Source organism: Ailuropoda melanoleuca, chromosome 3 (assembly GCF_002007445.2).
Source record: "Ailuropoda melanoleuca isolate Jingjing chromosome 3, ASM200744v2, whole genome shotgun sequence".
NCBI classification, from domain to species: Eukaryota; Metazoa; Chordata; class Mammalia; order Carnivora; family Ursidae; genus Ailuropoda; species Ailuropoda melanoleuca.
Window position 1 is genome coordinate 23,181,881 of NC_048220.1, and position 27,883 is coordinate 23,209,763.

Here is a 27,883-nt window from a genome sequence, read left to right on the forward strand (position 1 = left end):
TTGCTCTACAAACTACACTCTAGTTTTCTGTTTTTGTTGTTTTTAAGATTTTATTTATTTATTTGACAGAGAGAGAATGAGCACAAGTGGGGGGAGCAGCAGCAGAGGGAGAGGGAGGAGCAGACTCCCCTCCGAGCAGGGAGCTCCCAATGCCGGCTTGATCCCAGGAACCTGGGATTGTGACCTGAGCCAAAGGCAGATGCTTAACTGAACCACCCAGGTGCCCCGCTAGTTTTCTCTTTTAAAAGTAGGGTGATCTTATGATAAATATTGTCTAATACAGACTGGTGAAAAGGGGTAGCTCCTTTTCATCCTTTGGGTGTCAGCTCAATGTCACTTCCTCAGAAAGCACCAGCCTCATTACCCAGCCCAATCAGTACACTCTGAAGTTTAAAATTTATATAAATTGAACCACTGAAAAGCCACAGCATCAATATGTATTATGCCATCAGGCAGAAAAGCATCATAATTCACAAACTTGGGGAGCTGCGGAGAGCCTGCGGGACAGCATGAATGTGAGGCTGTGGTAAAAGGGTACCTCTTATAAGAGACTCTTTATTCACAGATAACAAACTAGGGTTGCTGGAGGGGAAGGGGTTGTGGGGGGGGTAAGTGGGGAATGGGCATTAAGGAGGGCACGTGATGTAATGAGCACTGGGTGTTATAGAAGACTGATGAATCACTGACCTCTACCTCAGAGACGAATACACTATGTTAATTAATTGAATTTAAATGTAAAAAAATTTAAAAACAGGGTACCTCTTTTTTTTTTTAAAAGATTTTATTTATTTATTCGATAGAGATAGAGACAGCCAGGGAGAGAGGGGACACAAGCCGGGGGAGTGGGAGAGGAAGAAGCGCTCATAGCAGAAGAGCCTGACGTGGGGCTCGATCCCATAACGCCGGGACCACGCCCTGAGCCAAAGGCAGATGCTTAACCGCTTAACCGCTCTGCCACCCAGGCGCCCCCAGGGTACCTCTTTTTTAACCCCTTGCCTCGTGCCCTGCTTTATTTCTCTTCATAGCACATTGTTCCTATCTGCCTTTTGTATTTGTCTCCCAGAAATGTAACCTCCACAAGGGCAGACACTTGGTGTTGGACATCACTGCATTTATTTCCAGTGCCTGCTAGCACCTGGCATATAACAGCTACTCGGTAAGTAGGTAGTTGTTGAGCGCGTGTTTGGATCTATTTTCTCCTGTTTGCCCTTTTAAAGGTTGTGATATTTGAAAAGGCTCCTGGCTAACGTGGAGAAGTGCTCGTGATGAAACCCAGGACAACACACTTGGCATCAGGGGCCTCACTCTACGCCTCCCCTTCTTCCCCACACACTATAGTGTTCTGTCTTAGAAAGACAGGACACAGCCCTCTGCTCCAGTGAAAGTCAAAATGACTCCTAAGCCCATGGAGGCCATCCAGTCACTTGTGTGACTCGAGGTCAAGGATATACCACCAGTCACTACCCAGTCTCCCCAACCATGCAATTCAGCTGGTGGTGCCTGGCAGTGGCTGACTTGCACATGAACCTTACTCGGACACCATGGCAACGTGTTTTCTAGCGCTCATGTGCTCTGCTCCCCCAGATGGAAGCAGTCCCTTACTACACTCTGGCGCAGAGAACTAAGCCCTCTTGCTAGAATCACATACCCCCCCCACTCTCGCCTTCCCCCCTTCTTCCTATTCATCAATTTATTCCTGCCTTTCATCTCCCCCTTTAACAAATATGTCTGTCCTTTACCTCAAGACGTGGAAAGCCTTGAAATTCTCTCACAAACAAGAGCCATTGATAGAGCACAAGTCAGGAGTCTGCAGGTCCCAGACTCCTAAGTTTTTTAAATGCAAAGACTGGTTCCTGCTGACCCAAGACGCCAGGCCATGCAACCAATGGACTTAGGACTCAGGTCTGAGTCACTTCATCCAGCTACCACCTCCCCCACCCTCCTACCAGGAACTCAGAGTCTGAGAGGCAAAGCAGAGACTGGATCCCGCAAAGCTGGTGAGGGTGGGAAAGGCTTTCTGTGTCTATAAGATGTAGGCACAGAACACAGTGGGGCGACAACCTGTCCCAGTTTGAGGACTGAAAGCTCTGCATCCTGGGAAAAGCTTAAGTCCCAGACAAACCAGGACGACTGTCACCCTGTATTGGTGCTGTGCCCAACTAGGAGCACACATGTACAACCTGGTGAGCTCCCTTAGTTTTGCCTCCCTGTTTTAACATTAAACTACTTCAGGGACCCAGCATACTTTTCACCAACTCACTACTAAGTTACTTGTAAAATAATCATCACAATACTCAAGATGTTACACTTAAAAAAAGAAATGTGCAAGAGCATCTGCTACCTAATGTTTCAAAAAGGTAAGGAGTGGGAGGGGGTGGGGGAATGGGATAGGCTGGTGATGGGTAATGAGGGCACGTATTGCATGGTGCACTGGGTGTTAAACGCAACTAATGAATCATCGAACTTTACATCAAAAAAATAAAATATTTTTTAAAAAAATCAAAAGATAAGTAGTAACACAAGCACGTGCGCACACACACACGCCCACACACAAAGCTAACCGAAGTTGCTCGCAAAGGAGGCAATTTAAATTACATGATGGGGGCACCTGGGTGGCACAGTGGTTAAGCGTCTGCCTTCAGCTCAGGGCGTGATCCCGGCGTTATGGGATCGAGCCCCATATCAGGCTCCTCCACTATGAGCCTGCTTCTTCCTCTCCCACTCCCCCCTGCTTGTGTTCCCTCTCTCGCTGGCTGTCTCTATCTCTGTCAAATAAATAAATAAAATCTTTAAAAAAAATAAATTACATGATGATTATGAGGTATGATGACCACTCTACAAACAGGTAAGCTTGTAGTGCTAGTATGTATGCTTGTGAAGGTATCCATAAATCATTTTTTTTAGCGATTTATTTGACAGAGAGTGACAGCACACAAGCAGGGGGAGCAGCAGGCAGAGGGAGAGGGAAAGGGAGCAGGCCCCCCACTGAGAAGCAGGTCCCCCACTGGGCAGGGAGAGGATGCAGGGCTCAATCCCAGGACCCCAGGATCATGACCTGGGATGAAGGCAGACACTTAACGGACTGAGCCACCCAGACACCCACCACAATCACTTTTTAAAGTTTATTTTTAAGTAACCTTTACACCCAACATGAGGCTCAAACCCACGACCCCGAGATCAAGTCACATGCTCCCCCAACTGAGCCAGCCAGGTGCCCCAGGTTCATCAATTTTAACAAATCTATCATTGTGGTAGAGTACGTTGGTAATAGGGGAGGCTATGCTTATGTGGGGACAGGATGGGAAATCTCTACTTCCTTCTCAATTTTGTTGTGAACCCAAAACTTTTTAAAAACTTAGAAGTTGGGGGGCGCCTGGGTGGCACAGCGGTTAAGCGTCTGCCTTCGGCTCAGGGCGTGATCCCGGCGTTGTGGGATCGAGCCCCACATCAGGCTCCTCCACTATGAGCCTGCTTCTTCCTCTCCCACTCCCCCTGCTTGTGTTCCCTCTCTCGCTGGCTGTCTCTATCTGTGTTAAATAAATAAATAAAATCTTAAAAAAAAAAAAGTTTATAAAAACCAGAAATATGTCAAAGAACATGAGAACAGATGAAGGCTTAAAAAAAAAAAAAAGTTGCAGCTCATGGGAACAGAACCCACTACAAAGTGAACAAGCCCATCACTAAACTTCAGGGCCCATTTCTAGGAACGTATTATGGCTTTTTGAAAAGGGCCTGCATATTATACAGGATAAAACTCCACTGTTGAAAACAAAGAGTCATATGGTATATTTCAATTATTTACCAAAACATACAACCACCACCAATCACCACAAAAGCCAATTTTCCGAAATTTGTAGCTGGGATACTTAACAGAGATTCTTAAATCTAAATGTAAATTAAAATCACTTGGGAAATTTAAAAATACCTATGCGTGGATATGCCTCCAATTTAAATCAGAATGTGGGCATCAAGGCTAAGAACCACAGAAATAACCAGCCTTACTAATCTAAAGCTAAGTCTTTCTGAAAAATAATACTAACTATACTTGCATTTAAAAAGTATCCACTGCAACCAAGAAAAGGAAAAAAGTCACCTATGTTTGCAAAGAATATTCCATCTAAGAAATGAGCACAGCATTTTACCATTTCATTTTACCCTTCAAAGTTTCAAAGCAAACTTCCGTAAGTCATGGGTATAGAAATCTCAAAGCACTCATTTTTAGTTGACAAGTGCTTGATTTTTTTTTAAAGTTTAAAAAGTTTATTATAAAAATTATCTTTTAATCTGTTATTAATTGAGAAACCAGCAACAGCAATTATATATTTCTAAAGGGAAATTACTATACTTACCAAAGCATTTTTTTTTAACCCACTTCATAATCAGGCAGGTTACTAAACACTTTCTAGTTTAGAAGGCTAACGCCCAATCATTCTGTAGAATTAGAAACTTAGTTTAAATTCTGGAAACTGTTCTAAACCCAAGCTATTTTGGCCACAAACCCTTTTCTGCTAATCCTAAGAATTAGAGAATTTGTACACCCGAAGGATAGTACCGCATGTTGATCAGAAGAAAGGCATTCTTTCAAAGTCAGTTCTGTTACCACAGGACCTGAAAAACAGTTGCTTGGTAGCTACAACACTTGGACCCTAGGTTAAAACTACTGCACATGGATATATTATTTGTTCAAAGAGGAAGGGCATAAAGTGAGAAAGCAAAAACACACATAGATGTGTTTCTTGTGAAAGCATAAAATAAAATGGAATGGAGACACGTAGAAAAACAGGGCTTTTTGCTTTGGACCATCAACTTCACAAGCCACCAAAAACACTGTCAATTAGATCAGAGGAGAGAGAAATAGAAACTAGAACATTTTTTTAAACATAGAGTGTGTGTACTTTGAGTATTTTCCTAAAGCATCTTACCTATGAGAAAACTTCCTTATCAGTTCCAAATTCAACACAATACAAAGCAAAGAAACTTTTATTACTACATTCACACAAGTAATGATTAAGTGCCCTGAAGTTTACCCTGATAGCTGAAGATTACCAAATATTAGTTTCCACAGAAGAACTGTTTTAACTTCCTAATCCTATTCAAAGGAGAAAAGAGTGGGGAAAACTCATTAAGTGCTTAGCACTGCCACTTCATTTCAAATGCCATTTTTGTCCTTGGGTGAATGCATATAACACCGAACCGAGATCTAGCAATAGTTTTCTACTTGGTTTAACTAGTAGCACTTAAAGAGCTTAATACAGGGTAATACTTTAACAGCTTTTTTATCTGAGACAAAGTTAACTCTAAGATAACATGACAAGCAATGTACAAAATCCGTCCATCATTTTTTTTAGTCCATCTGACATACAGAGCAATATGATATTTATAACCAGAAACTGCACTGAAAAGTAGACACATTAGTTTGTCAAGCTCTACCTGAAAACATGATGTTTTATTAAAACAAAAACCAAAACACTTAAATCTCAAGTTCTATGGTCTTACAGTCCAGTCTTACTGAAGTTGCACAGATTTCCTTTCTTGCAGACAAGGTAATATGCAGAAGAACCCACGAAGAGCACGCTGGCTATCTGACAAATTGTACTACCTGGATTACAAATAAGTCTGGAAAATCTTCTGAAGAATGTCAAGGAGTTACCAGAGAGATTATATAGTGACCTTGATTTTTATTTTTCTTTACCTAGAATTCTACAAATTCTAAAATTTATCAATTGATGTATCTTTTAAATAAACAGCACCAGTCTTGCTCATTGATACAATTACAATTTGACCTTCAGTTCTTAGTTCACAAGTTTATTATGAAAAACACTGCAGTGCTCTTGTGCAGTAACATCGTCTCATAGGAGGGGAAACAGTTCTGTTCAAAACAACTCACCAGGTTCTGACAATAACAAAGAACAACATGAGGCTGAGATTTGAAAAGGGAAATAAACTGAGTGCAGACAAATCATACAATTAAATTAAACGGTATCCCTGAAAATAAACAAAACGATTTCAAAACTCACAAGTAGAGGGGAGGCCTTGGTACTTATTTTTAAAAATGTTCATTAAGCTCCAATGATTGTTTGTTGCTATCCTTATCTACAGTCATGCTGAGTAAAGCTATAGCTAAATGGAAGTTAAATTGTATTCACGAGGTGTTAATGTTTACATCTTATTATCTGCAGTCTCTCAGAGAAAGCAAAAGTAACTACAAATAGCGCTATGCCAGAAACTGGTTTCTTGACCAACAATGTCGCTTCAGCATGCAATGCGGGTTCATTCTAAAGTGGTCACGGCTGTTGATGACAAGAGGCTTTGTATTTTTATATGGCACATCTTTTGGTCCGTGTGAAAACAAGTTTTTTTGAATGTTAACTATTCTCTGACACTTTGGAGTTACTGTTGCTCTTCCCATTTCCATTAGGTCAATATATGGTTCATGGCAATACTGTACAAGTTTAAAATTTCATTACAGGAAGTAGTCTGGGGTACGACGAGTAACATGTGGCTCGCCTCTGCGAGGTGCTGGGTCAAACTGCAAGCTGAAAAACAAAACGTATTTGTTGTTTACACTCCATCTACCAATGTACTGACCATCAAGAACATTATTCTTTGAAACTTTATAATTTTTTCCTATACAATTTCAGCTCTAATGGAACAGAATCCTAATTGTAGCCTAATCATCCACTTAAGTTTTCTAACGGAGTACCTCCTCAAAAAGCCAGGCAAACTTCAGAGAATTTTTTTTTTAAGACAGAATTTTTATACATCAGGATTCCTTCTATTTGAAAGAAGGGTTCTACTAAATAAATAAAAATTAAGGGGCGCCTGGGTGGCACAGCGGTTAAGCGTCTGCCTTCGGCTCAGGGCATGATCCCGGCGTTATGGGATCGAGCCCCACATCAGGCTCCTCTGCTATGAGCCTGCTTCTCCCTCTCCCACTCCCCCTCCTTGTGTTTCCCTCTCTCGCTGGCTGTCTCTCTCTGTTGAATAAATAAATAAAATCTTTAAAAAATAAATAAATAAATAAATAAATAAATAAATAAATAAAAATTAAGAGCCTAATGTATTTGTATTTGTAATCTCAACCTCAGGATTTATTTTATTAACCCCACAATAAAAACATGTGTTTAAAAGTTAAAATCCTAATAATTCACATTGGGGTCTATATAGGACAAGTTTCTACTGATGAGTTTCAACATATCCTAAGTCTGTTCAAAAGGAAACACAGGGCGCCTGGGTGGCTCAGTCATGAAACTGACCCCCACACTGAGCTCTGTGCTCAGCGCAGAGTCTGCTTGAGATTCTCTACCTCTCCCTCTGCCCCCTCCCCACACTCGCTCTTTCTCAAATAAAATAAAATCTTTTAAAAAAAAATAAGGGAACATAAAAATCAAACTGGAATCTAGATTTAGCATGAGCTCTTCAACTCTTAAACCTCTTCCAACTACACAGTGTGACCTAACTGTAAGGGCAGCCAACTACTTAGGTGTAAATACTTACAAGGAGTATTTTAGAGTATCATCAAGTTCCATGATCGCAGCTTGATTACCACAACGATAACAATAGTTCGGAGCACTGAAAATCGTTACTACATTCCGGTCGTGGCACCAGTTATATCCCTAAAAGGCAAAGAAAGGTGATAAAAACCTATTTCACTCCCTTATTTACACAACTCAATGTGACTCAAGAAGAAAAAAGTCCCTTCCAAAAGGCTGAAAAACTATTAATGTTTTGTTTCCAGATATTTTAATAATTTTCTGTACTCTTTACAACTTAAAAAAGATGAATTAATTTTTCCTGAATTAGAAAACTAGATTATAAATAGAAAAAACAGTAAAAAACAGAACCAATCACCAAAGAATAAAGTACATCTGGCCTTCTGTGAAGAGCAGTATCTCATCAGCTTCCCACTGCCGTGGCCCTAAACAAGATCCAAGAACAAGATGGCCATTCCTCGTAAAGGCAGATAACATACTCCTCAAGACCAAAACCATATTAATTCCTTCGGTCAAGGGTGAAGGTCCCCAAGTCAGTCACTGCCCAGGTACAAAGCAAACAGGCCTCTAGGATCTCCAGCCTCATTTTGTCAAAGTCCATGTGAATACATGAGTTACTTTTTAAGTACTGTACACAAATATTGTTCCCTATCTTTAGCACATACTTTTTATAATAATCACAACTGTTACCAGTATTAATCTAAACAGGACCCTAATTTTATAAGTATGCTAATCAACGTCCCATTTCCCTTTTAGTTTCTTCTTTAAAATTACCTATAATCCTATCATCCAAAGGACCACTGAAACATTTTGGTATTTCATCTCAATCTCTCCTCCATACATACACATGCTGAATACATGAAATAAACAAAATTGAAGTAAAAAATGTTACGCTGCCTCCTTCCCTGCTCCCGGCACCTTACTTTCCCAGGCTTAAATACCAAGCACTACCCAGTCATTACGAATTCTCTGAAAACATATCAACTATGAAACTCACTGTGATCAAAAGCTTGAGATTTTAATTCTAGCGTGCATCTACTGTAAAGGCTCAGGCCACAACAGCAAATTCATTGGAAGGGAAACATGGAGTATCCTCATTAATATTAATTAGCACCCTCCCCACTAAAAAACCCCTCCCTAATATCTTCCTTCATTACGTTTACTTAAAAAGCAAATCAGATTTACAGAAGAGAACATACCTCCATCACCAGCTGGTGAGCTCTAGACACCAATGTGAGGCCATTGGCATGATTAAATGTTTCAGAAATGTCCTGCCCAAAGGTATAACCAGCTCCTCGAGGAGATATTCCCCAACCACCACGATCATCTGGATCTGACCACAGCAAGTCACACATTGGACCCTAAAAAGCAAATTAAGTTTTAAAATGCCTCTTGCAAAAATGATTTGAGTAATTCATCAGAGGGAGCACCCTATGAAGTCACACTTTGAGTGGTATTTGCTGAACACAGTTTAAGGTTCTGCTTTGAAGTCAAGTATCTCTGTCAAATAAATAAACTATTTCCAAATGTTTTTAAGAGGCATATCGATACTACATCAATGAGCCCCAAGAGCAACAAGCCCTACAGTATGCAAGTTTCAATGTCAGACAGTATAGACAAGTTACTAAGGCAGAGGCTCTAAAGACAACAACCGAGATCCCAAGCCCAGTCTGAAAGGTTTTGTGATGTTGACAGGTTGTTAATATTAGCTTTTAAAGAGGTTGCTGACAAGAGTGTTCACACCACATGGGGTCATTTCTGAGCATTAAAGGAGAGAACACACATAAGAAAGTAAGTTGCAATAAAATTTTTCCTCTCTAAAAGGTTTTCTGAAAAGATTTTATTACCAAATAAAAGTCAATATCTCATTAAAAAAACAAAAAAAGGCAATACCTCATGAGGAACTTCTTGTAGGCGATCAAGTGCTCTGATGTGATCCAGTGTATCTATGGATGGTGAGAGGCCACCATGTAGACAGAATATCTAGAAAGAGTGGTTTATAATGTTAACCTCACACAGAAGAAACTTTAAACATTCTGGACTAAGCTGCAGGCAGCAGGGGCGCCTGGGTGGCGCAGTCGTTAAGCATCTGCCTTCGGCTCAGGGCGTGATCCCAGCGTTCTGGGATAGAGCCCCACATCAGGCTCCTCTGCTAGGAGCCTGCTTCTTCCTCTCCCACTCCCCCTGCCTGTGTTCCCTCTCTCGCTGGCTATCTCTGTCAAATAAATAAAATCTTAAAAAAAAAAAACAAAAAAACAACTGCAGGCAGCAGCCCATCACTTGGTGTGACTAGCGTTTCTGTATTCTGCCAGAATCAGGCTTGTCTCTGCAGGGGCTGTCTTTCTTCCAGTCTACTCTAATCTAGTGAATACACTCCCCTTCTTCCTGAGAAATCATTGCTACTGCACCCAGAAAACATTTCCCTGACCTTAATCTCAGCACAGACTATCATCCTTCTCATAGAATTTTCTTGCCATGTCTTCTGTGCACCCCTCTACATGGACCAGTAAATAGCTAATCACATCTCCATGACTAGTCCAGAAACAACCCTGAGAGGATGGATGGGCTACATCTTCCATCCCTGTGGTCCCAACATATAGTTCGGTGCCTGATACAAGAAGGCACTTCAGAAATCTAAAAGGGATGTGTGGGTGGAAAGATGACTGGCACTTAAACATTAAGAAAGCAGGTTCATGAAAATAACCAGCAACGTAAGTTTTAGGAAGACCTACATACCTGCCCATCCACCAAGGCAGTGAGAGGAAGATAGTCAAAAAGATCTGTAAAATATTTCCAAACATTTGCATTGCCATATTTTCTTAAACACTCATCATAGAAACCATATACTTGTGTGATCTGTCTGCTCTCATGATTTCCTCGAAGAATGGTGATACGTTCACGGTAACGAACCTGAAACCACAAAACAGAAAATAACTGAAACAACGAAACAAAAAACAGTATGAATACCTGGCTCCTTCAAAAACCAAATGACAATTCAGCAAACTTTCTGCAGGAAAATCTAGAGTTCCAATTTTGGTGGGGGGAAAAAAAACATCCCATGACCCCACACACTGAAATGAAACCCCACATCTACAGACATCTGTCCATGGAGTATCGGCAAACTCCATCTCAACTACAATTAAACTCCTACTACTACCAACTTTACTAAGCATAATCATTAGCTGTAGAACTCCATGAAATTTTTTTCTATAGTCAGATGACTTTTCGTAAATTCGTAGGTATGCAATAACCATCACAATTATTTTAGAACCTTTCAATCAGTCCAAAAATATCCCCGCTGGGCTGTCCCAAACTCCTACTCCCAGCAACCACTGATTTACTTTGTCTTTTCCATATTTCTTAAACACTCATCATAGAAACTATATACTTGTGTGATCTGTCTGCTCTCATGATTTCCTCTTTTGAGATCTTTTTGTAAAATTTCATATAAATGGAATAATACAAGACATAGTATTTTGTGTGTCTGGCTTTATACATTTAGCAGACTATTTCTGAGGCTCATCTGTGTATGTATCAGTGGATCCTTGTTATTGTTCCTTTTTATTGCTGCACAATATCCCGCTGCATGGCTAGTCCACTTTTTTTTCTTTATTCACCAGTAGGAAGAACATTTGAATGGTTTAGTTTTTAAGTATTATGAAAATGTTGCTATAATCATCTTGCCTCTAAGTTTTTGTACAGACATACAATACACTTTCTTTTCTCCTGGGCATATTTCTAGTCTAATATAATTGCTGGGTTTCAGTATGGGTATAAGGTTCTAATCTCTCCATAAACACTTGGTATTATCAGCCTTATTGATGATAGCCATTCTAATGGGTGTGACTGTGACTTGACTTTGCATTTCCGTGATTAACGATTTTGAGCGTCTTTTCATGTGCTTATTGACTATTCCTATATCTTCTGGGTGAAATACCTGTTCAAGAATTTTGTCCATTTTTAATCTTATTGAATTGTAATAGGTTTTTATTATATGAACACAAATACTTTTTTCTTAGTGATATACTTTAAAAAACAAAAAAATCTTAATTTTGATGAAGTCCAATATAACAATCTTTTTAATGGATTGTGCTTTTCATATCGTATCTTAGAAATCATTGCCTAACCCAGAGTTACAAATTTTTTTCTCCTATGCTTTATTCTACAAGTTTCATAGCTTAAGCTCTTACATGTAGGCTCCTGATTTTGATCCATTTGTATGGTATGATCTACCTAAGTCCATTTTTTTGTATATGGATATCCAACTGTCCTAGCACTACTTGCCTAAGTTTCCTTCCCCCAGTGCACCTGTATTAGTGTGCAAGGGCTGCCATAACTAAAGTAGAACAAATGGGCAGCTCAAACAACAAAAATTAATTTCCTCACAGTTCTTGAGGCTGGAAGTCCAGATCAAAGTGTGAAGAGGGTCAGTTTCTTCTGAAGGCCAGTCCACTTGGCTAATAAAAGGTCATCTTCTCCATGTTTCTTATCATCTTCCCTCTGTATCTGGGTCCTAATGTCTTCTTACAAGGACACCAGTCATATTGAATTAGGGCTCACCCATATGACCTCATTTTACCTCAATTACCTCTTAAAGGCCCTATCACCAAATACAGCCACATTCCGAGGTACTGGGGGTTAAAACTTCAATGTATGAATGGGGGGGAGGTGTATGTGGCACAATTCAGCCCCATAACCTTTAAACATAATTTCTTAAAGGCAGCATATTCACTCCTCTGCTAAGCACTGGGATTCATCCTGGGCTTTAAGTACAAATTAGCTTGCAAGGTTGTTTTCACAGTATCTAGAGAAACTTTCCATCATTTAATCCAATCGCTTCATTTTATAGATGCAGAACTTAGTATATCCTCCAAAAACGTTTTGTAGCATGTTACATGATTCAGATTAGTAGCTTCATAAACATATACATTATATACTGCCTAAAATTCAGCTCTCGCCAAAACCACATCTTACCACTTTTGCAGTATTAGAGGTTTCTGGCAGCCAGTTTATCATTGCAAACATTCTTTAATAAAATCTCCCCTAAAGGTAAAATCATACTTCCTTTCCAAGGAAAGGCAGAAGGCTACTATTCTAAAAACTAGTGACTACTACTGTGTCTCATTTTCAGATCTTTGTACAATTCCCTCAGCTACAATTGGTCTAAGGCAATTTGCTTTATCATTCCTATTGTTCTAGATCGTTAAGTTTTAACGGCTGCAAACTATTCCACAGAAATCATAATTTAGATATTCACTTTTATTGGATATTTAGATCAATCTTTATTCTAGTATTAAACATAATGCAGAAATTAATGTTTTCACATAAATAAAGCTCTTTTCCTCTTGAAATCCTTCTTCAGTAGGAGTCTAATTATAGAATTACTGTGTCAAAAGATGTAAACATCCTGACATTTAGTATCTTTTATTTCAAAAGCATCTAGAAAGGTAATTATAACCTCCCCACACCCTGATTCACTGCAGAAACATTTTTATCTGACCAGTCTTCTAACACTTTTCAAAGAATTTGAATGAGAATAACCTTCTGTACCATCCCCTTATTCAGAATGAAGACAGACATATGATTTATAAGTCCCAAACCTGAATACCTGCATTCCTAAATATGGATTTTTATTCTAAAACTTAATATTCAGAGAAAATCACAAACCACTGGGGGGAAAAAAGAACAAAGCTGTCTCACCCAGTACAAAATGCCCCCAAAACTGAAATTACCTTAAGAGCTACAAGCAGAGTAACTGTTTCAACTGAATAATATCCTCTGTCAACATAATCTCCCATAAACAAGTAGTTTGTATCTGGTGATTTGCCACCAATTCTAAACAGTTCCATGAGATCATGAAATTGCCCATGTACATCTCCACAGACGGTGACTGGACATCGAACCTCCTGCACGTTGGATTCTTTTGTCAGGATTTCTTTAGCCTACAGATGGAGATAAAATAAACCAATACATTTGGCATTAAACAACATTAACAAAGATGTTTACTTAAACTTAATGTAGCTTAAAAAAAGAGCAGACTCAGTGTAAGACGAAATTGTAGGCATTGATAATTCCATTAAAGTAAGAGGGCAAGATATGGCCAGATTCCACCTACTGGTTATCTCACTCCTGATACTTAGAAAAAGCATGTATCAAGGTGCATAGTTCCATTCCTCTCATCACTATCAGTTTTTAGGCCTCTCAGTTACCATCTAACTAAATGCTAAATAGTTTATTATTAGCAGCCATATAAGATAAATGAAAATGGAACAAGACATTCAGATACCTAGTTCCTTAGTTTTAAAGTTCTAATTATAATATGCTGGCACTCCAGGGTTCCAGGATATGAAGAAAGGTTTCTAATTCCCGCTTAACTGGGTTTTTTTGGGGGGGGAGGGGGAATGACACATTAAAATTTCACCTTTATTTTTATACTCTTAATACTAAAAATACAAACTTTTTGTTTTACAACTGTAACTATTTAATACGCATGTTTTTTTATAAAGTTGTCTGACAGCATATGCATTCCCCCATGTAATCACAAATTCAAACATTACTTTTAAGGGCAGTGTAACATTTCACTCAACTGAAACCCGGTCAGTCACTCAACATACATTTACTGATCATTTACCTTACCCCCAAAACCAAAGTGCACTAGGGAAGACCATCATTCACTTGCTCAGTCATCTGAGTGATACTATGTGTCAGGCCTTGTGCTAGCCATTGGGGGACCACAGCATACAAGACCAGTCACTGGGGACAGGGGACCACAAACAAAGTAACCAAGCAACAAAGTACAGGCTGTGTTAAGCGATAAAAGAAAGGGACAAAGTAAACGTGGAGACCCATTTAAATAAGATATCACAACGAACAAGACAGCCCATAAAAGCATACAGTGCAGCACCAGCAGCAGACAATAAAATCATCAGGCCAAGTGCTAAGACATGCTAGAGTAAGCAGCAGTGTTCCCGGATCACAAACTGGGATAGCTAGGAAAACCGCCTGAGGTCCAAGGAATGGGTGGGAGTCAGTTACAAGAAGGGGACGGGAGAAGGAAATGGGAGGAGGTCCAAAATAGGCAAGGTGCAATCATGTGTATATATTCTCAGGAAAAGGAAAAACTTTACATGGCTGAAGCATACCACTTAAGAGAAGAGAAAAGGGTAGAGTGGGGGTAGGTACAGGGTGACCCAACTATCCTGGTTTTATTGCTCAAAGTCTGGCATCCCAAGAAATGCCTCAGTTGCACTCAAGTAAAACATGATAGCTGGTCATCCCAGGAAGGAAATAAGGAGGAGAATAGGGCATGGACATAGACTGAAGAACAAATCAAAGCAGTACTAGAACAAAGATCCGCTGGTGGAAAACTTGATGAGTGAATTTAGGATTTCAGAGGTACAGATATACATGTCAATATCTGAGACAGAGTAGAGCTTAAAGGCCACTAGTATTCAGTGACCAATCCACCAACAAGTCTTGCCTAGTCTCCCTGCAAAACATAAATCAATCCGTTTTTATCTTTTTTGCCACTACCCTGGTCGAAGCCACTATTACCTCACCTGTATTACTGTGCTAGTCTCCATAATGAACTCTGTGCTTCCATTCCTTCTGCCTCCGATCTATTTTCCACCCAAAAGTCCAAGTTAAGAGCTAAAAAAAATGTTCACCAGGTTCCTTTAATTCACCACTGCATACTTAGCACCTCGCTAGGGCAATCTTTGAGGTGTAAAAGGCATTTTATTATCTGTTTGCTGAATGAATCAAGAACTTATACTGGGGTACTGGGTACGTCATCTTCGGGGAAAGCCATGGATGTCTCTCAGGACAACGTCAGAAGTACAGGCCTGGAAACTGGCACCAAGTTCTCTGGAGAATGAAGAAATAATAGGTAACAGTAGTAAGGAAAGGCGCCTGGGTATCTAGGTAGAGAAAAAATGCCTGAAAATCAGGGAATTTTATCGTAGAGGAAGGCAGCACCCATCTATATGGGAAGGCTATTAGAGAAAGTATAGGACTTCCTCAGGAACAGTCAGATTTCAGTTAAGCCACGAAGGTAAAAGAAATTTGTTCTGAGAATGGATTGAAAGTATTTATTTCATACACTCAACATTTATTGAGCATTTTCTTCTATCTGCAGCTAGCATTATGAAATGGTGTTTCAGAATGTACAGTGGGAGGCTGCATCAGGGGACGGCAACACACTAGGACACGGAGGTGGAATTGTCATAGTAAATTGTTGCTAACGAGCCCACTGCTCATTAGATTTTAAGCAAGGGTAACAAGGACTGGTTTTAAGGCAGTGGTATGCAACCTTAGCCACATATTAAAAATCATGTGAGAAGCTCTTTAACAAAAAAAACAAAAAACAAAAAAACCCAGATGCTAAGGCTACTCCTCTCTCAAGCCAGAATCTCTGGTAGTGGGATCCAAGCATCAATAATTTTTTTGAGTCTTCCTCCTTATTCCACCCCAGTGCTTTCTTAGGTGCAGTGAAGTTTAAGAACCATTTTTTTTTGAAGATTTTATTTATTTGAGAGAGAGCAACCGAGCATGGGGTGGGGGGATGGGTGGCTGCAGAGGCAAAGGGAGAAGAAGACTCCCTGCTGAGCAGGGAGCCCACCGTGGGGCTCCATCCCAGGACCCCGAGATCACCACTTGAGCTGAAGGCAGATGCCCAACTAATTGATCCACCCAGGCGCCCCTAAGAACCATTATTTTCAAGTCTCCAAACATCTGGGGGGCCTATCTCAAGACACTGACCAATCATTAACATCCAAACATTATTTTGTTCTACTTTTAAGCTTAAAAAATTTCCGCTGTCTCTCAAAAAATGATATTTCTCAAGAAATACGTATAATCCATCTTGCTAGGGTAATTCCAATCTCCCATGATTTATTATTACTAAAAAGCAGAATTTCACTAGGCATATTCCGTAAGACTGTTTGGCATTAATACCATGTCCAGTGTTTTTAGCACCTGGCACATAGTAATGAAAAAAGCCACGAATGAAATGATAGGTCCCAGTTCAAAGAAATTTGTAAGTTACTCAAAAGTTTTAAAAGGACAATGACATAAGAAAACAGATGGTCACCACCATATAAATCTTGCAAGTCTATGAGAAGTTAAATTCCAAAATACATCTCTTGACATTTGCTTACCTGCAAGGCTATTCTCCGTATGAATGATAAAAGGCTGCCACTCACAACTGCCTGAAGTTCCTTATTACCATCTACTCAAAATTTCTACTCAAATCATAAAAGGACAATTAAACCTACATGCCAGTTGTTCCTTTTATTTCAATTTTGACATATCACAATGATAAACACTGTATCTTTACTTTTACTTTCATTTATTCATTCATTTATTTTTTAAGCACTCCCAGGGTGCAGCCCAACTCAGGGGCTTGAACTCACAACCCTGAGATCAAGAGTCACATGCTCCGCCAACTGAGCCAGCTAGGCTCCCTGATCTTTAATTTTACTTTTAAAACTGTGCAAGTTATAGTGACACATCCTTTGAAATTAAAAAAAAAAAAATTAGCAGCAAATAAAACCAAATGTCCCTTTGACTACTCTCCACAATCCCACTCCTTTTGGGCAAAGTATTCTGATGTACATCCTTTTGAAACTCTGTTTACAAGTTTTACATACATATTACATGCCTACAAAAACATTATCGTTTCCTTTGCACTCCCCCCCGCCACTTTGCACTTTTAAACTAGGAATTGTATTATTCAGCAGATTGCTTTTCTCTCCAACAATCCATATTGGGAGATCATAATGCATACATATAGACCTGGTTAATTTCTCACGATGGAGGTAGAGTATTCCCTGAGAGAGCATAATATGGGGAGGGGGAAGATGAAAAGGTAAAAATACTACAACATATATTCTAGTATTTGCTCCCTGGTATATATCTGGTATAGACACTTCCTGAAAGAAGATACCATGAAGTAGACACCTATTAGCAGTTCTAACAGTTAGCTTCTTTTTATGTTGACATTACAAAATTGTCCTCCAAGAAGGAAAGAACACTGTATTTATAAAGTAAACTAACATAACTTCTACGCCTGGGAAAGCCAAAGCTCGCTCTTCTCTTCCTACCAAATTTCAGACCAGAACAATTATAATTAAATTCTGGAGAAAACAGTATTATGTTCATATGCCACAGAGCCAATTATTAAGAATATTTTAACAACAAAAACTCAAGCTTACAAAGAATTTAAGTATACTTTTTTTGGGGTATTAACTCAGCTTTCAGAGGATCACTACACCAAAATGTACTATCCCAGAACACCAGAACAATAACGATTGCAGATGTCCTCACTGAAGATTATTTTAGTCAAGAAAAACTAATCACAGAAAAAGAAATGTCTGAGAAGCTGTGCTGTCAGAAGGAGTCAGGCCTTTCAAGTCTCAGAAACACCTGACAGAACCCCTCTATGGGTCACCTAATGGGACCCCTAGTGAGTCATCTTTACACTTGATCTTAGCCAAAAGGCCGAGAAGCAATCTGAGTCACCTTTAGAACCTGCAGGCTTTCACCAACCATCAGTTTCTAAGGTAGATATACAACCTCAACTCTCTAGCTTAATATTCAAGATAAATGGCAGAACCAGATTTTCAAAGCAACTTAATTAACATTAGAGAGGTTTATACTTTTAATAACTACCTTTTCACTTTCTAGTATTCTGACTCCTGTAATTTAAAGCCTCATGTCACCTGAATTATGCAAAGAAGCAAAAGCAAATGATACACACCCCAAACTTTTGCTTCCCCTAAAACATTTCTGAGGGCCTCAAAAAGTCTCCGCTAATAAACATTTGGGAAAAAAATAATTAAAATAAGGTTTTTAAAATAGTGTAGTCAGCACCATACTGTTTTTTTCTTTATTTACTGATTCTTCAGTAGGAACCCTACTGAAATTCAAATGGCATAAACTGAAATAGGTGATTTCAAAGAAAAAAGATGTAATATAAAACCTCATAGAACAAGGCTGAAATTGGAATAAGCTAGTCCAGTAATAAGAGCTTAACTAAAAGTTTTCTACAGTCCTAAAATTCAAACAATTTGGAGAGTCACTTGAAGAAAAGAAATCTTTAGGAACATTAATTTATTATTAACGTCCTCTCTGCCTTCTGAGTTCAGATTCAGAGATCTTAAAATTTTATTTTCCAACTTACCATCAGGTTTCTTGGGTATGGGCCATCCTAACCACAATAACATGAAATTACAAAAAAGCAAATTTATTTAATTTTTAAAAAAGATTTTATATATTTGACAGAGAGACAGCCAGCAAGAGAGGGAACACAAGCAGGGGGAGTGGGAGAGGAAGAAGCAGGCTCCTAGAGGAGAAGCCTGATGTGGGGCTCGATCCCAGAATGTTGGGATCATGCCCTAAGCCGAAAGCAGACACTTAACGACTGCGCCACCCAGGCACCCCACAAAAAAGCAAATTTATTTTTTTTAAAGATTTTATTTATTTATTCGACAGAAATAGAGACAGCCAGCGAGAGAGGGAACACAAGCAGGGGGAGTGGGAGAGGAAGCAGCAGGCTCATAGCAGAGGAGCCTGATGTGGGGCTCGATCCCAGAACGCCGGGATCACGCCCTGAGCCAAAGGCAGATGCTCAACCGCTGTGCCACCCAGGCGCCCCCAAAAAGCAAATTTAAATTAGACTCCTAAAATCATCCAAGTCAAGATGTTCAAGGAAGACAAGTAAAAGAGAAAAAAACAAGAACCAACAGATTTACGAACTATTTATATATTAATTTCCTTAAGGACACACAATAGCAGTATAATTTCTCCTTAATGTGTACCGTAGAAAAAGATACTTATGCATTTTTATATTAAATAAAGTCACATAACATATTCAAGCATTTTTATTAAACCAAGCAAACACTTTTAAAATGCAAAATGATTACAATTATGTAAAAATTCTTTGTATGAGAACACCGGAGAACATTAAAACGTTGACAGATCATGGCTATCTTAAAACCTACCACACCAACAAAAACTACTCTCATTTCTTTGTATTCCCTTCCAGCCTTTACCCACATACAGACCTCGTGCTTAAATTGGTAAATGTCTCAATTTCTGTCCTAAAGTTCATATTCATGGGGGCGCCTGGGTGGCACAGTTGGTTAAGCCTCTGCCTTGGGCTCCGGTCATGCTGGGATAAAGCCCCATGTGGGGTTCTCAGCACAGAGGGGAGTCGGATTCTCCCTCTCCCTTTGGTCCTGCCCCCACTCATTCACTACATGCTCTCTCTCAAATAAGTAAATAAAATCTTTAAAGTTCATATTCATGAATCCAATGTCCTATAGCATTATAGTGATCATTTTATAATGCTGTATAATATCCTCTCAGATTTATATATGTACTGTTTATTTGACTTACTTCCTTTCAGGAGATTTTCAATTCTGGGATACACAGCAAAATACGTGAATAAAAGTTTTTTGAGTACATATATAGTCTATAAAGCTCAATTATTCCCAACTTATATACACAATAATAAATGTTAGAATGCACCCATTCTCATCTATTTCAAATATAAAATGTTACCTTCTGATTTAACTGGTACTTTTCATTGTGGAGTTTAAACTTTTTATTCCATGTTTATTTACTATCAGTTTATTTCTCCTCTTATACAGATTGTCACACAAATTCTTTGAGCATCAGTAGAAAACTAAATGATGCTCTTAGATATTTTTCTATTAAAAATCTGATTATTAATTCAAACGTTCACTGGAACTCTATTTCACATAAATTAAACATTTCACACTTTAATCACAATTGAGTACATCTTCTACCAATATAGCCATAAAGACATAAGAGAAGCAAACCTTAAAAAATGCGATAACCAATTTTTGAATTTTACTTCTCAGTTTCCAAATTATAAACATTTGAAAACTTTTTTAAAAAGTTCACAGGGTGCCTGGGTGGCTCAGTCAGTTAAGCATCTGACTCTTGCTTTCCACTCAGGTCATGATCTCATGGGTGGTGGGATCTGGCCCAGTATCAGGCTCAGCGGGGAGTCTACTTGAGATTTTCTCTCTCTCTTCCCCTCACCCCTCTCTCTCTCTCTAAATAAGTAAATCTTTAAAAAAAGAGCAAATTCGCAAGCAACAATAAATTTTTTCAATATCATAAGAGAATTTCGTTTTCCTTCATACTGCTTTTATGAAAGGTGGGTTTTCTTGATTTTCATAAATGTGCAAAAAAAATTAAGGTTCATGACAAACTAGTGTATATGGCTATATTTTTACTTTGGTGTGATACATAATGTAGACACATTACTAGCCCTGGAAGCAAATAAATCTTGAGTTAATCTTCAACTATCAAACCTTTCTTCATATTACTTGTTTTTCATTATTTACACCAAACAGATGCCTCTAACGTTTTATGAAACATTTTGGTCTTCTGTAAGATTATACTGTATGTATACTATCTGTGTGATTATACTATAAAAGTACTATAATCCTCCATGTAATGTTCTAGGAACTAGTAGTTACTGTTTGGTTTTAAGGTCAGAATCTAACGAAAAGAAAATGGTCAGGTATGAGGGATTATTCTAAAATTGTATTAAAGGAATATACTTAAGGGACACCTGGGTGGTTCATTCAGTTAAGCGTCTGCCTTCGGCTCAGGTCGTGGTCCTGGGATCATGTCCACATGAGGCTCCCTGCTCAGCGGGGAGCCTGCTTCTCCCTCAGCCTGCTGCTCTCCCTGCTTGTGTGCGCACGCTCTGACAAATAAATAAAATCTTAAAAACAAAAACAAAAACAAAAAAACCTTAAGTTGATGTTTTTTCACCTCTGTCAAATACACATGTGCAGGAATTAAAAATTCCCAATCATTCCTGCAGAGGAGAAAAAATATATATCATCTAAACAGAGAAATGTTGGTATTTATGTAGTTGTTTAAAAATTCTCATGACAGTCCATCGTGAATGATATTCAACCACTCTGGATGTCTCTGTTTCCTCCCTCATCTGTACCAGGTGACTTAGCCTAGATGGTCTTAAAAGTTCCTTCCAGCACTGAAATTTTACTAAAGCAATTCTTAAGCCTTTTCACTAAGTCATAGGCTCCCAACAGAAACAGGTAGTGGAAACTACTGCCATTTTACAAACAACGGTAGCAGCAGACTAATGAAACACACTTGATCACCACTAGCACAAATATTTTAAAACCTTTCCCATCTTTGGAGTTTACTACAAGTTCAACCTCCTGACTAATGTGAAACCCTACTATTAGAGCAAAAAACTAACAAACCCCTAAAATAATGCTATTTAGACAAAGTTAAACAGTGAAAATGAGCAATGCATATAACAGGAGCTTAATAAATTTTGACTGAATGAATTCCAGAACTAAACATACACTGTCACATAGTTAATGGCATCACTAACACTCCATAGTCTTTGTGAACTACACTTTGTATGTAACTCTAGGTAAATGAACTGTCTCCCAGGAGCACTCTGGAAAAAGGTTTTCAATCTTCCTGCAGCCCCCTCAACTATCAGCCATACTCCCATCTGTAGCAGTAACTGAATGACTGAAGCAGAGGTGAGGACATGGAGTACCACAGTGACTGGCCAACTGGTCACATACAGTTTAGAAAATACCCAGATTCAGATATACACACCTCTGTCACTGCCTTGTTCATCCATCCTAAACCACACTACCAATATGTAAATAGGCAATAGTTACTTTGTATCGTTAAGAAATTAAGCAGTTAATCCCAGATTGCTCTTTACAATTTTTTTCAGAATCCATCCCCAGCCATTTACTGGCAGCCAGACCTCTATTTCAGTTTCTTCTACCACTTCTGCACCAGAAGCTGAAAGAAAAGCTATTTAAAACAGCAAAAAACCAAAATCTTTTCCCTTCATAGTTCCAGTCCAATTCCTATCTCACTTGTGTGGGAAAGTGCAGTTTGAAGGTTTTTTCAGACAAGGATGGTAATGAGAAATGAGTAACGTAAAAAAAAAAAAAAAAAAAAAGAAAGAAAGAAAGAAAAGAAAAGAAAAGGAAAGGAAAGGAAAAGAAAGAAAGAAAAAAAAGAAATGAGAGATGGATCAAGGATCAAAAAAGTAAAAAAATCAAAGGGGGGGGGAATTTTCTCTGCCACACCAAACTTTCCCTCTCTTCTGAGCACCTTCAAAAAAGACCCTCCCTACCATTACCTTAAGGCAACCCTAATATCTCCTGGTTTTCCTAGCTAACGTCCTCCGACCTAAACAAAGAATACTCCACAGGTAACTGACAAAGGACTTACAACACTACCAGCAATATCCTCTGCCATTAAAGAGGGGGTGGGAGAGAGAGATAACTCACAGGTGATACAAATGTTACCCATACACTCCTCCAGTGCCCCTCATGCTTTCTAGCACGAGTTTCACCTGCCAATATTTGCAGGCAGAACTGTTGACTTTGACAGAGAAAACAAAAGGAGAGTTGGGGGCACCTGTGTTTCCGAATAGTAGGACTGTTCACCTTTTCGATGCTTCCTCATTAAGTCAACCCAAACCAAGTGCACTACTGCTTCATGAGTAGGAGATCATGAAACACACACAAGCACATATAGATCTGACTGTGGAAGCCATGATAAAAAGGCATTTTACAAACTGTACTGAACAATAGAAATGTTAGTTATGCTTTCCTGGAATATTTTAAAGTTCAGTTTCTAGACCACGATTTCCACTAAGGATACACAGAAAATGAACTGGCATTTTCCTCTCACTAATGTTATTTGAGGGGCAAATGCAGCCAGCCACACTCAAAACTAAATAATTACTGTTTCCTCCTCCAGCACAAAGACAACAATGCGTGACACCAATAGGAAGCTTTTAAGCAGTGAGAATAAAAACAATGCTTTATTTTACAGAGCTACTGATTCTACAATTCAGTTTGACCCCAATTCACCTCCATTTTTCATTATTAACACCACCTAAGACAAGACAGAGGAGGCTGTAAAGCAACACTGGAACACTTGGACTGAGAATCCGTTAGCCTGCACAATCTCAGTTTAGCCCCTGAAGTCAAGTCACTTTACCTTTCTGAGCCTCTGATTTCCATCTATAACTGAGGATAATAACTGTCTCATAAACTTAAGAGAACCGTGTATGTGAAAATATGATGCAAACATCGTTCTGCATCATGCTTTCCCCATTTGTTCTCAATATTCAAATTACTTTTATAGGAATGAGCCAAACAACCTTTTAAATGTTTTTTGTTTTGTTTTGTTTTTTAAGATTTATCTATCCATTCCAAAGAGAGTGTGAGTGAAGAAGAGAGGGAGGGCAAGCGGGAAAGAGGGAGGGAGAGCAAGAGTGAGAGCGAGAGCCACAGGGAGAGGGAGAAAGAATTTCAAGCAGACTCCAAGCTGAGTGTGGAGCTTGATGTGGTGCTTGATCTCATGACCCTGAGATCAAGACCTGAGCCAAAAACAAGAGTCTGACATTTAACCGACTACACCACCCAGGTGTCTCCAAACAATCTTTTAAATTAAGCACACATACAGACACACAAAAATTTATTACCTACTTCATACAGAAATTTAACCTTGGCCAAGCATTTTGCAGCTCATCCAATGAGAAGGAGGGTTTGCTTTTTCCCATACTCATGTTAACAAATGTGAGGCCTTAATGACTGCATTTTATTTATAGTGTTTGCAGAGCAATGGAAAAGAGCATACCTAGGTAAAGAACTCCTTTGGGGAAAGAAAAAAAAAAAAAACTGGCCATCAAACAACATTCTCCACAAGTTTGGAAAGACCAGAAAGAACAAAGCCAAAAATCCTACCTAAATTAAACAACTGGTGAAGTCACATAATAAAAGACTGTTTACTGTAGTTGATACTATTTACTTCTTCCAATCTGTAAATGGAAACATACTGTCCAGTTTACACATGTAGTCATGTTACTGACTACAGAACTATACCTGAGACAAAACTGCATTCACTCATCACAAATTTTTCCACAATCAACTAAAATTATGACCTCCAAAATGACAAAGTATACTCCATACACAATCACCTTGGCTTTGAAATAAACTTTAATCACACCCTGAAAGGAAAAAAGCTTAACTAGTCAATTGCATAAAAACCATATTCACCTTTGTCTATAAATACACACCTGGATTCTCTGCATTTTGAACACCTACCACTGTTAATTGCTAATGGGAGACCATAATAATGGTCTCTGAATTTTTTAATCACCTTGACCTCTCATGGTATACTTCTATCTTTACCATTTAAATATTTCATTCAGATCAGCACCTTCAGGTAGATAAAAGGAAGGCTTTTGTATTACTTTTCCTTCTTAAAATTAAAGAAATGATCAACTACTACCAAGCACCTATCTCCAACAAGTATCTTTTCTTTAAAAGAAAAAAACTATTATACAAATGAAAAATGGCTCCCTCAAGATTTTCAAAATATGTAGCTTTCACCAGCTGTGCTATTGGCTATTCAATTAAGAGTGAAAAGAGAATTTCTGTTTCAGTTTCCTACTACAAAAAATCATTTCAAGTCATGCATCCTAACTCACATTTCACATACCTAAAAAGCTGCCTTAGAACTTAGTTTTGCAAAGTTAACATAGTTCCAAAAGTTCAAAAACGTGCAAGTTAAAAAGAATATGAAGACTGCATAATACTCCCCCTCAAAGGATCCACTTTCTTGGAAACCTAACTTCAAATATTATTTCCACCTTTTTGGCTCTAAGAACAAAAATCTGGACACACTGGATAAGCAATGAAGATCTAAGTATAAATTGTTTAATCTCACTATACCTTCATTTTACAAAGATGGGGAAAGCAATCACATTTACCACATTCATCAATCTTTACACACCCAAACTAAGCACACATATTAATCTCCTGCAGTCTCCAACACAAACCCTAGACTTCCCTGGTTCACCTACTACTTACTTCCAACTAAATTCAGGCTCCTTGAGATTAAACATGATTATACATTATTGCTTTTCGTTTCTCTCATAAAAGTAAGCAATCGTAGATAGTTAATAGGTGTTCAATATATAAACACAACATACTAATTTATATTGGATTATATGATCTCAGATTAGAAGGTACCTTAGAACATCTATTTTAACTCTTTAGTTTAAACAGCAAAATGTGGACTAAATGATTGTCCCAAGGTCAGTCACAATTACTCTGCAGCAGAAAGAGGACTAGTGTCCAGGTCTAACTTGAAGTCCAGTGGTCTTCCAATTACATCATTACCTCTCTTCCAACGTTTTCTACACAAATGACTAGACATCTAACCAAATGCTGACTCAAAGTCTATATAAAGTACTGATCCCTAAAAGTCATTAAAACCATCACTTAACAGCACCTAGAAATTAGGACTTGACAACATACGTTAAGTTTTAAAAGCCTCTTTCTAAACCCTTAATACAAACACCATCCTTATTTGATGAGGATAAAGAAGGAACAAAAGGCTCAATACATGGCTAACATTAAAATTCAGCTCCAATAGATAATTTGCCACCTCATCAACTAGTAGGAGAGTCGTTCAGGCTAAGGATAAATAAATCTGAATTTGACTCATTTAAATTGCAATTATTCACAGCACAGTTTCTGAAAAAGCCTGCTTTAGGAGAATATACATCAAACTCATGATCCTAATTTTCCCATCAAACCGCAAACGAGTCAGCATAATTGCTCTCTAATAACTCTCTTCACTAACACAAAATGCAAATACGGTATTCCGCAATTCTGCACTAAAATGAAATACTGCCAAGTTAATTTTGACAAAAGAAGTTAAACTATTTATAGTGGAGATAAACATTTTCTATATACTAGAAAATTGAGTCATAAGAATTCAAAAGTACAACAAGCCAACAGCTACCATAGGCTACCTGTTTCATCAACCCTAGGTAAAAACAAAACGGAATTAGGTATTTTAAAATGGACTTATTAAAGGAACTATAGCATTCCATTTTCAACATCTGTAAGATACTTAAACACTAAGACAATGTCTGGGACACAGTAAAAGCTCAATCAACAGCTATTATTACTATCGCTACTTAGAGCCTCAAAAATACAAACAAGTAACTTTCCCAACAAAGAGCCAGTATACAAAATTCGCTGCTCGCAGTTTACGTTATTTTAAAAATAGATGGCAAAATGCCAAGTACGTTTAGCTCACAGAAGGGTTTCACAGTACCCAATTTGAGTCAGCATATAAATTATAGATTAAACTGACACTTGATTTCCAATCCCAAAGCTCCTTATGTAGTATGACTCACCAAATTCTCCATTTCTTCCAACTATGAAACCTAAGTTGTACTCCTCCCTGCACCTACCACCATGACCTTCGTAGAAATTAGGTTAGAGAAGCTATTTTTAAATTCTTATTAACACACATTTTTAAGTCAGTCTCTGTAAAGTCTCTGCTCAGTGAGTATAACACAAACCACGAGGGATAGTACTATAGGTGAGCGACCTTTAGACAGGTCTTGGGATCCGGCCTACGAGCTTGCCTTTGGTGGATCCTCTGGGCAGCTTTGGATCGAAGAATGAGGCCCGAGTACAAGTAAAAAGCCTCTTACCCACCTCACAGTAGAGTCACAGGCCCGCATCCCAGGCTGTAGAACCCAAGTCCTCTTACAGGCATCTCAAAACCGTCCCCGACCCTAACATACAGGGTCTCTGCTCCCCCAGCCACCTCGCCCAGCACCAAAGCCAGGAGGCTCCGAAGCCCCGGAGTCGGGTGAACGGCGCCATTTTAGGCGGCGGTAGCGGCGACAACCAATCCCTGCGCTGGAGGCAGGGGGCGCCGGGTCGCCCGGGAGCCGCCACCGGGCCGCGCCGGGCGCCGGTCTGGGAGGCTCGGGGGGGCCCGGGCCGACTGCCTCCGCCATGTTGTACCCTCCCCACGGCCGCCTCCTTCCCGTGGGGCTCGGCCCGCGGCGCCTCCCGCAGCCGGGGAGAAGCTCACCTTCTCGCAGAGGCTCTTGACCTGGGACTCAGACAGCTGCTTGCACTCGTTCAGCTGCTCGATCCACTGGTCCAGCTCCTTGGTGAACACCTTCTCGTCCATGATGCCACCCGTCCGAACCGGCTGCCGCTCCGCGCTGCTGCCGCTCCGCGCTGCTGCCGCGCCGCCGCCCGCACACGGGCCACACGCACACGCCGCCGCCGGTTCCCGCGGTACCTGTGTGGCTGCTGGCGGCTGCTCGGCGCTAGCGCGAACCCGCGAACTCTCCCTGCAGTACCCGGCCACCAGCCGCTGCCCTTCTCCGCTCGATCTAGTCCCGGAGCTCGACTCTCTGTAATGGCGGCCGCCGGCGTGGTGACATCACGCCCGGCGTCAGGAGGCGGCCGGGTAGAAGGGCCGGGACTAGAGCTGCGCAACTGCAGAGC

At 39.5% G+C, this 27,883-nt stretch overlaps 1 protein-coding gene across 2 annotated transcripts; it reads right to left on the reverse strand.

Annotated features, from left to right (window-relative positions):
* Positions 1-4,962: 4,962 nt before the first annotated feature.
* Positions 4,963-27,823, reverse strand: PPP2CA (protein phosphatase 2 catalytic subunit alpha). Of its 2 annotated transcripts, none has more exons than XM_002912913.4 (7): positions 27,459-27,823; positions 13,226-13,435; positions 10,230-10,403; positions 9,387-9,476; positions 8,693-8,854; positions 7,498-7,616; positions 4,963-6,536 (listed from the first exon to the last, which is right to left on the reverse strand). In XM_002912913.4, exons 1-7 carry the CDS (start codon positions 27,558-27,560, stop codon positions 6,464-6,466), a joined length of 930 nt encoding a protein of 309 aa, XP_002912959.1. In that variant the 5' UTR covers positions 27,561-27,823; the 3' UTR covers positions 4,963-6,463. The 2 variants fall into 2 exon arrangements, with proteins under 2 accessions (XP_002912959.1, XP_034511905.1); XM_034656014.1 differs by lacking the exon at positions 27,459-27,823 and adding an exon at positions 15,053-15,077.
* Between the last annotated feature and the right edge of the window lie 60 nt (positions 27,824-27,883).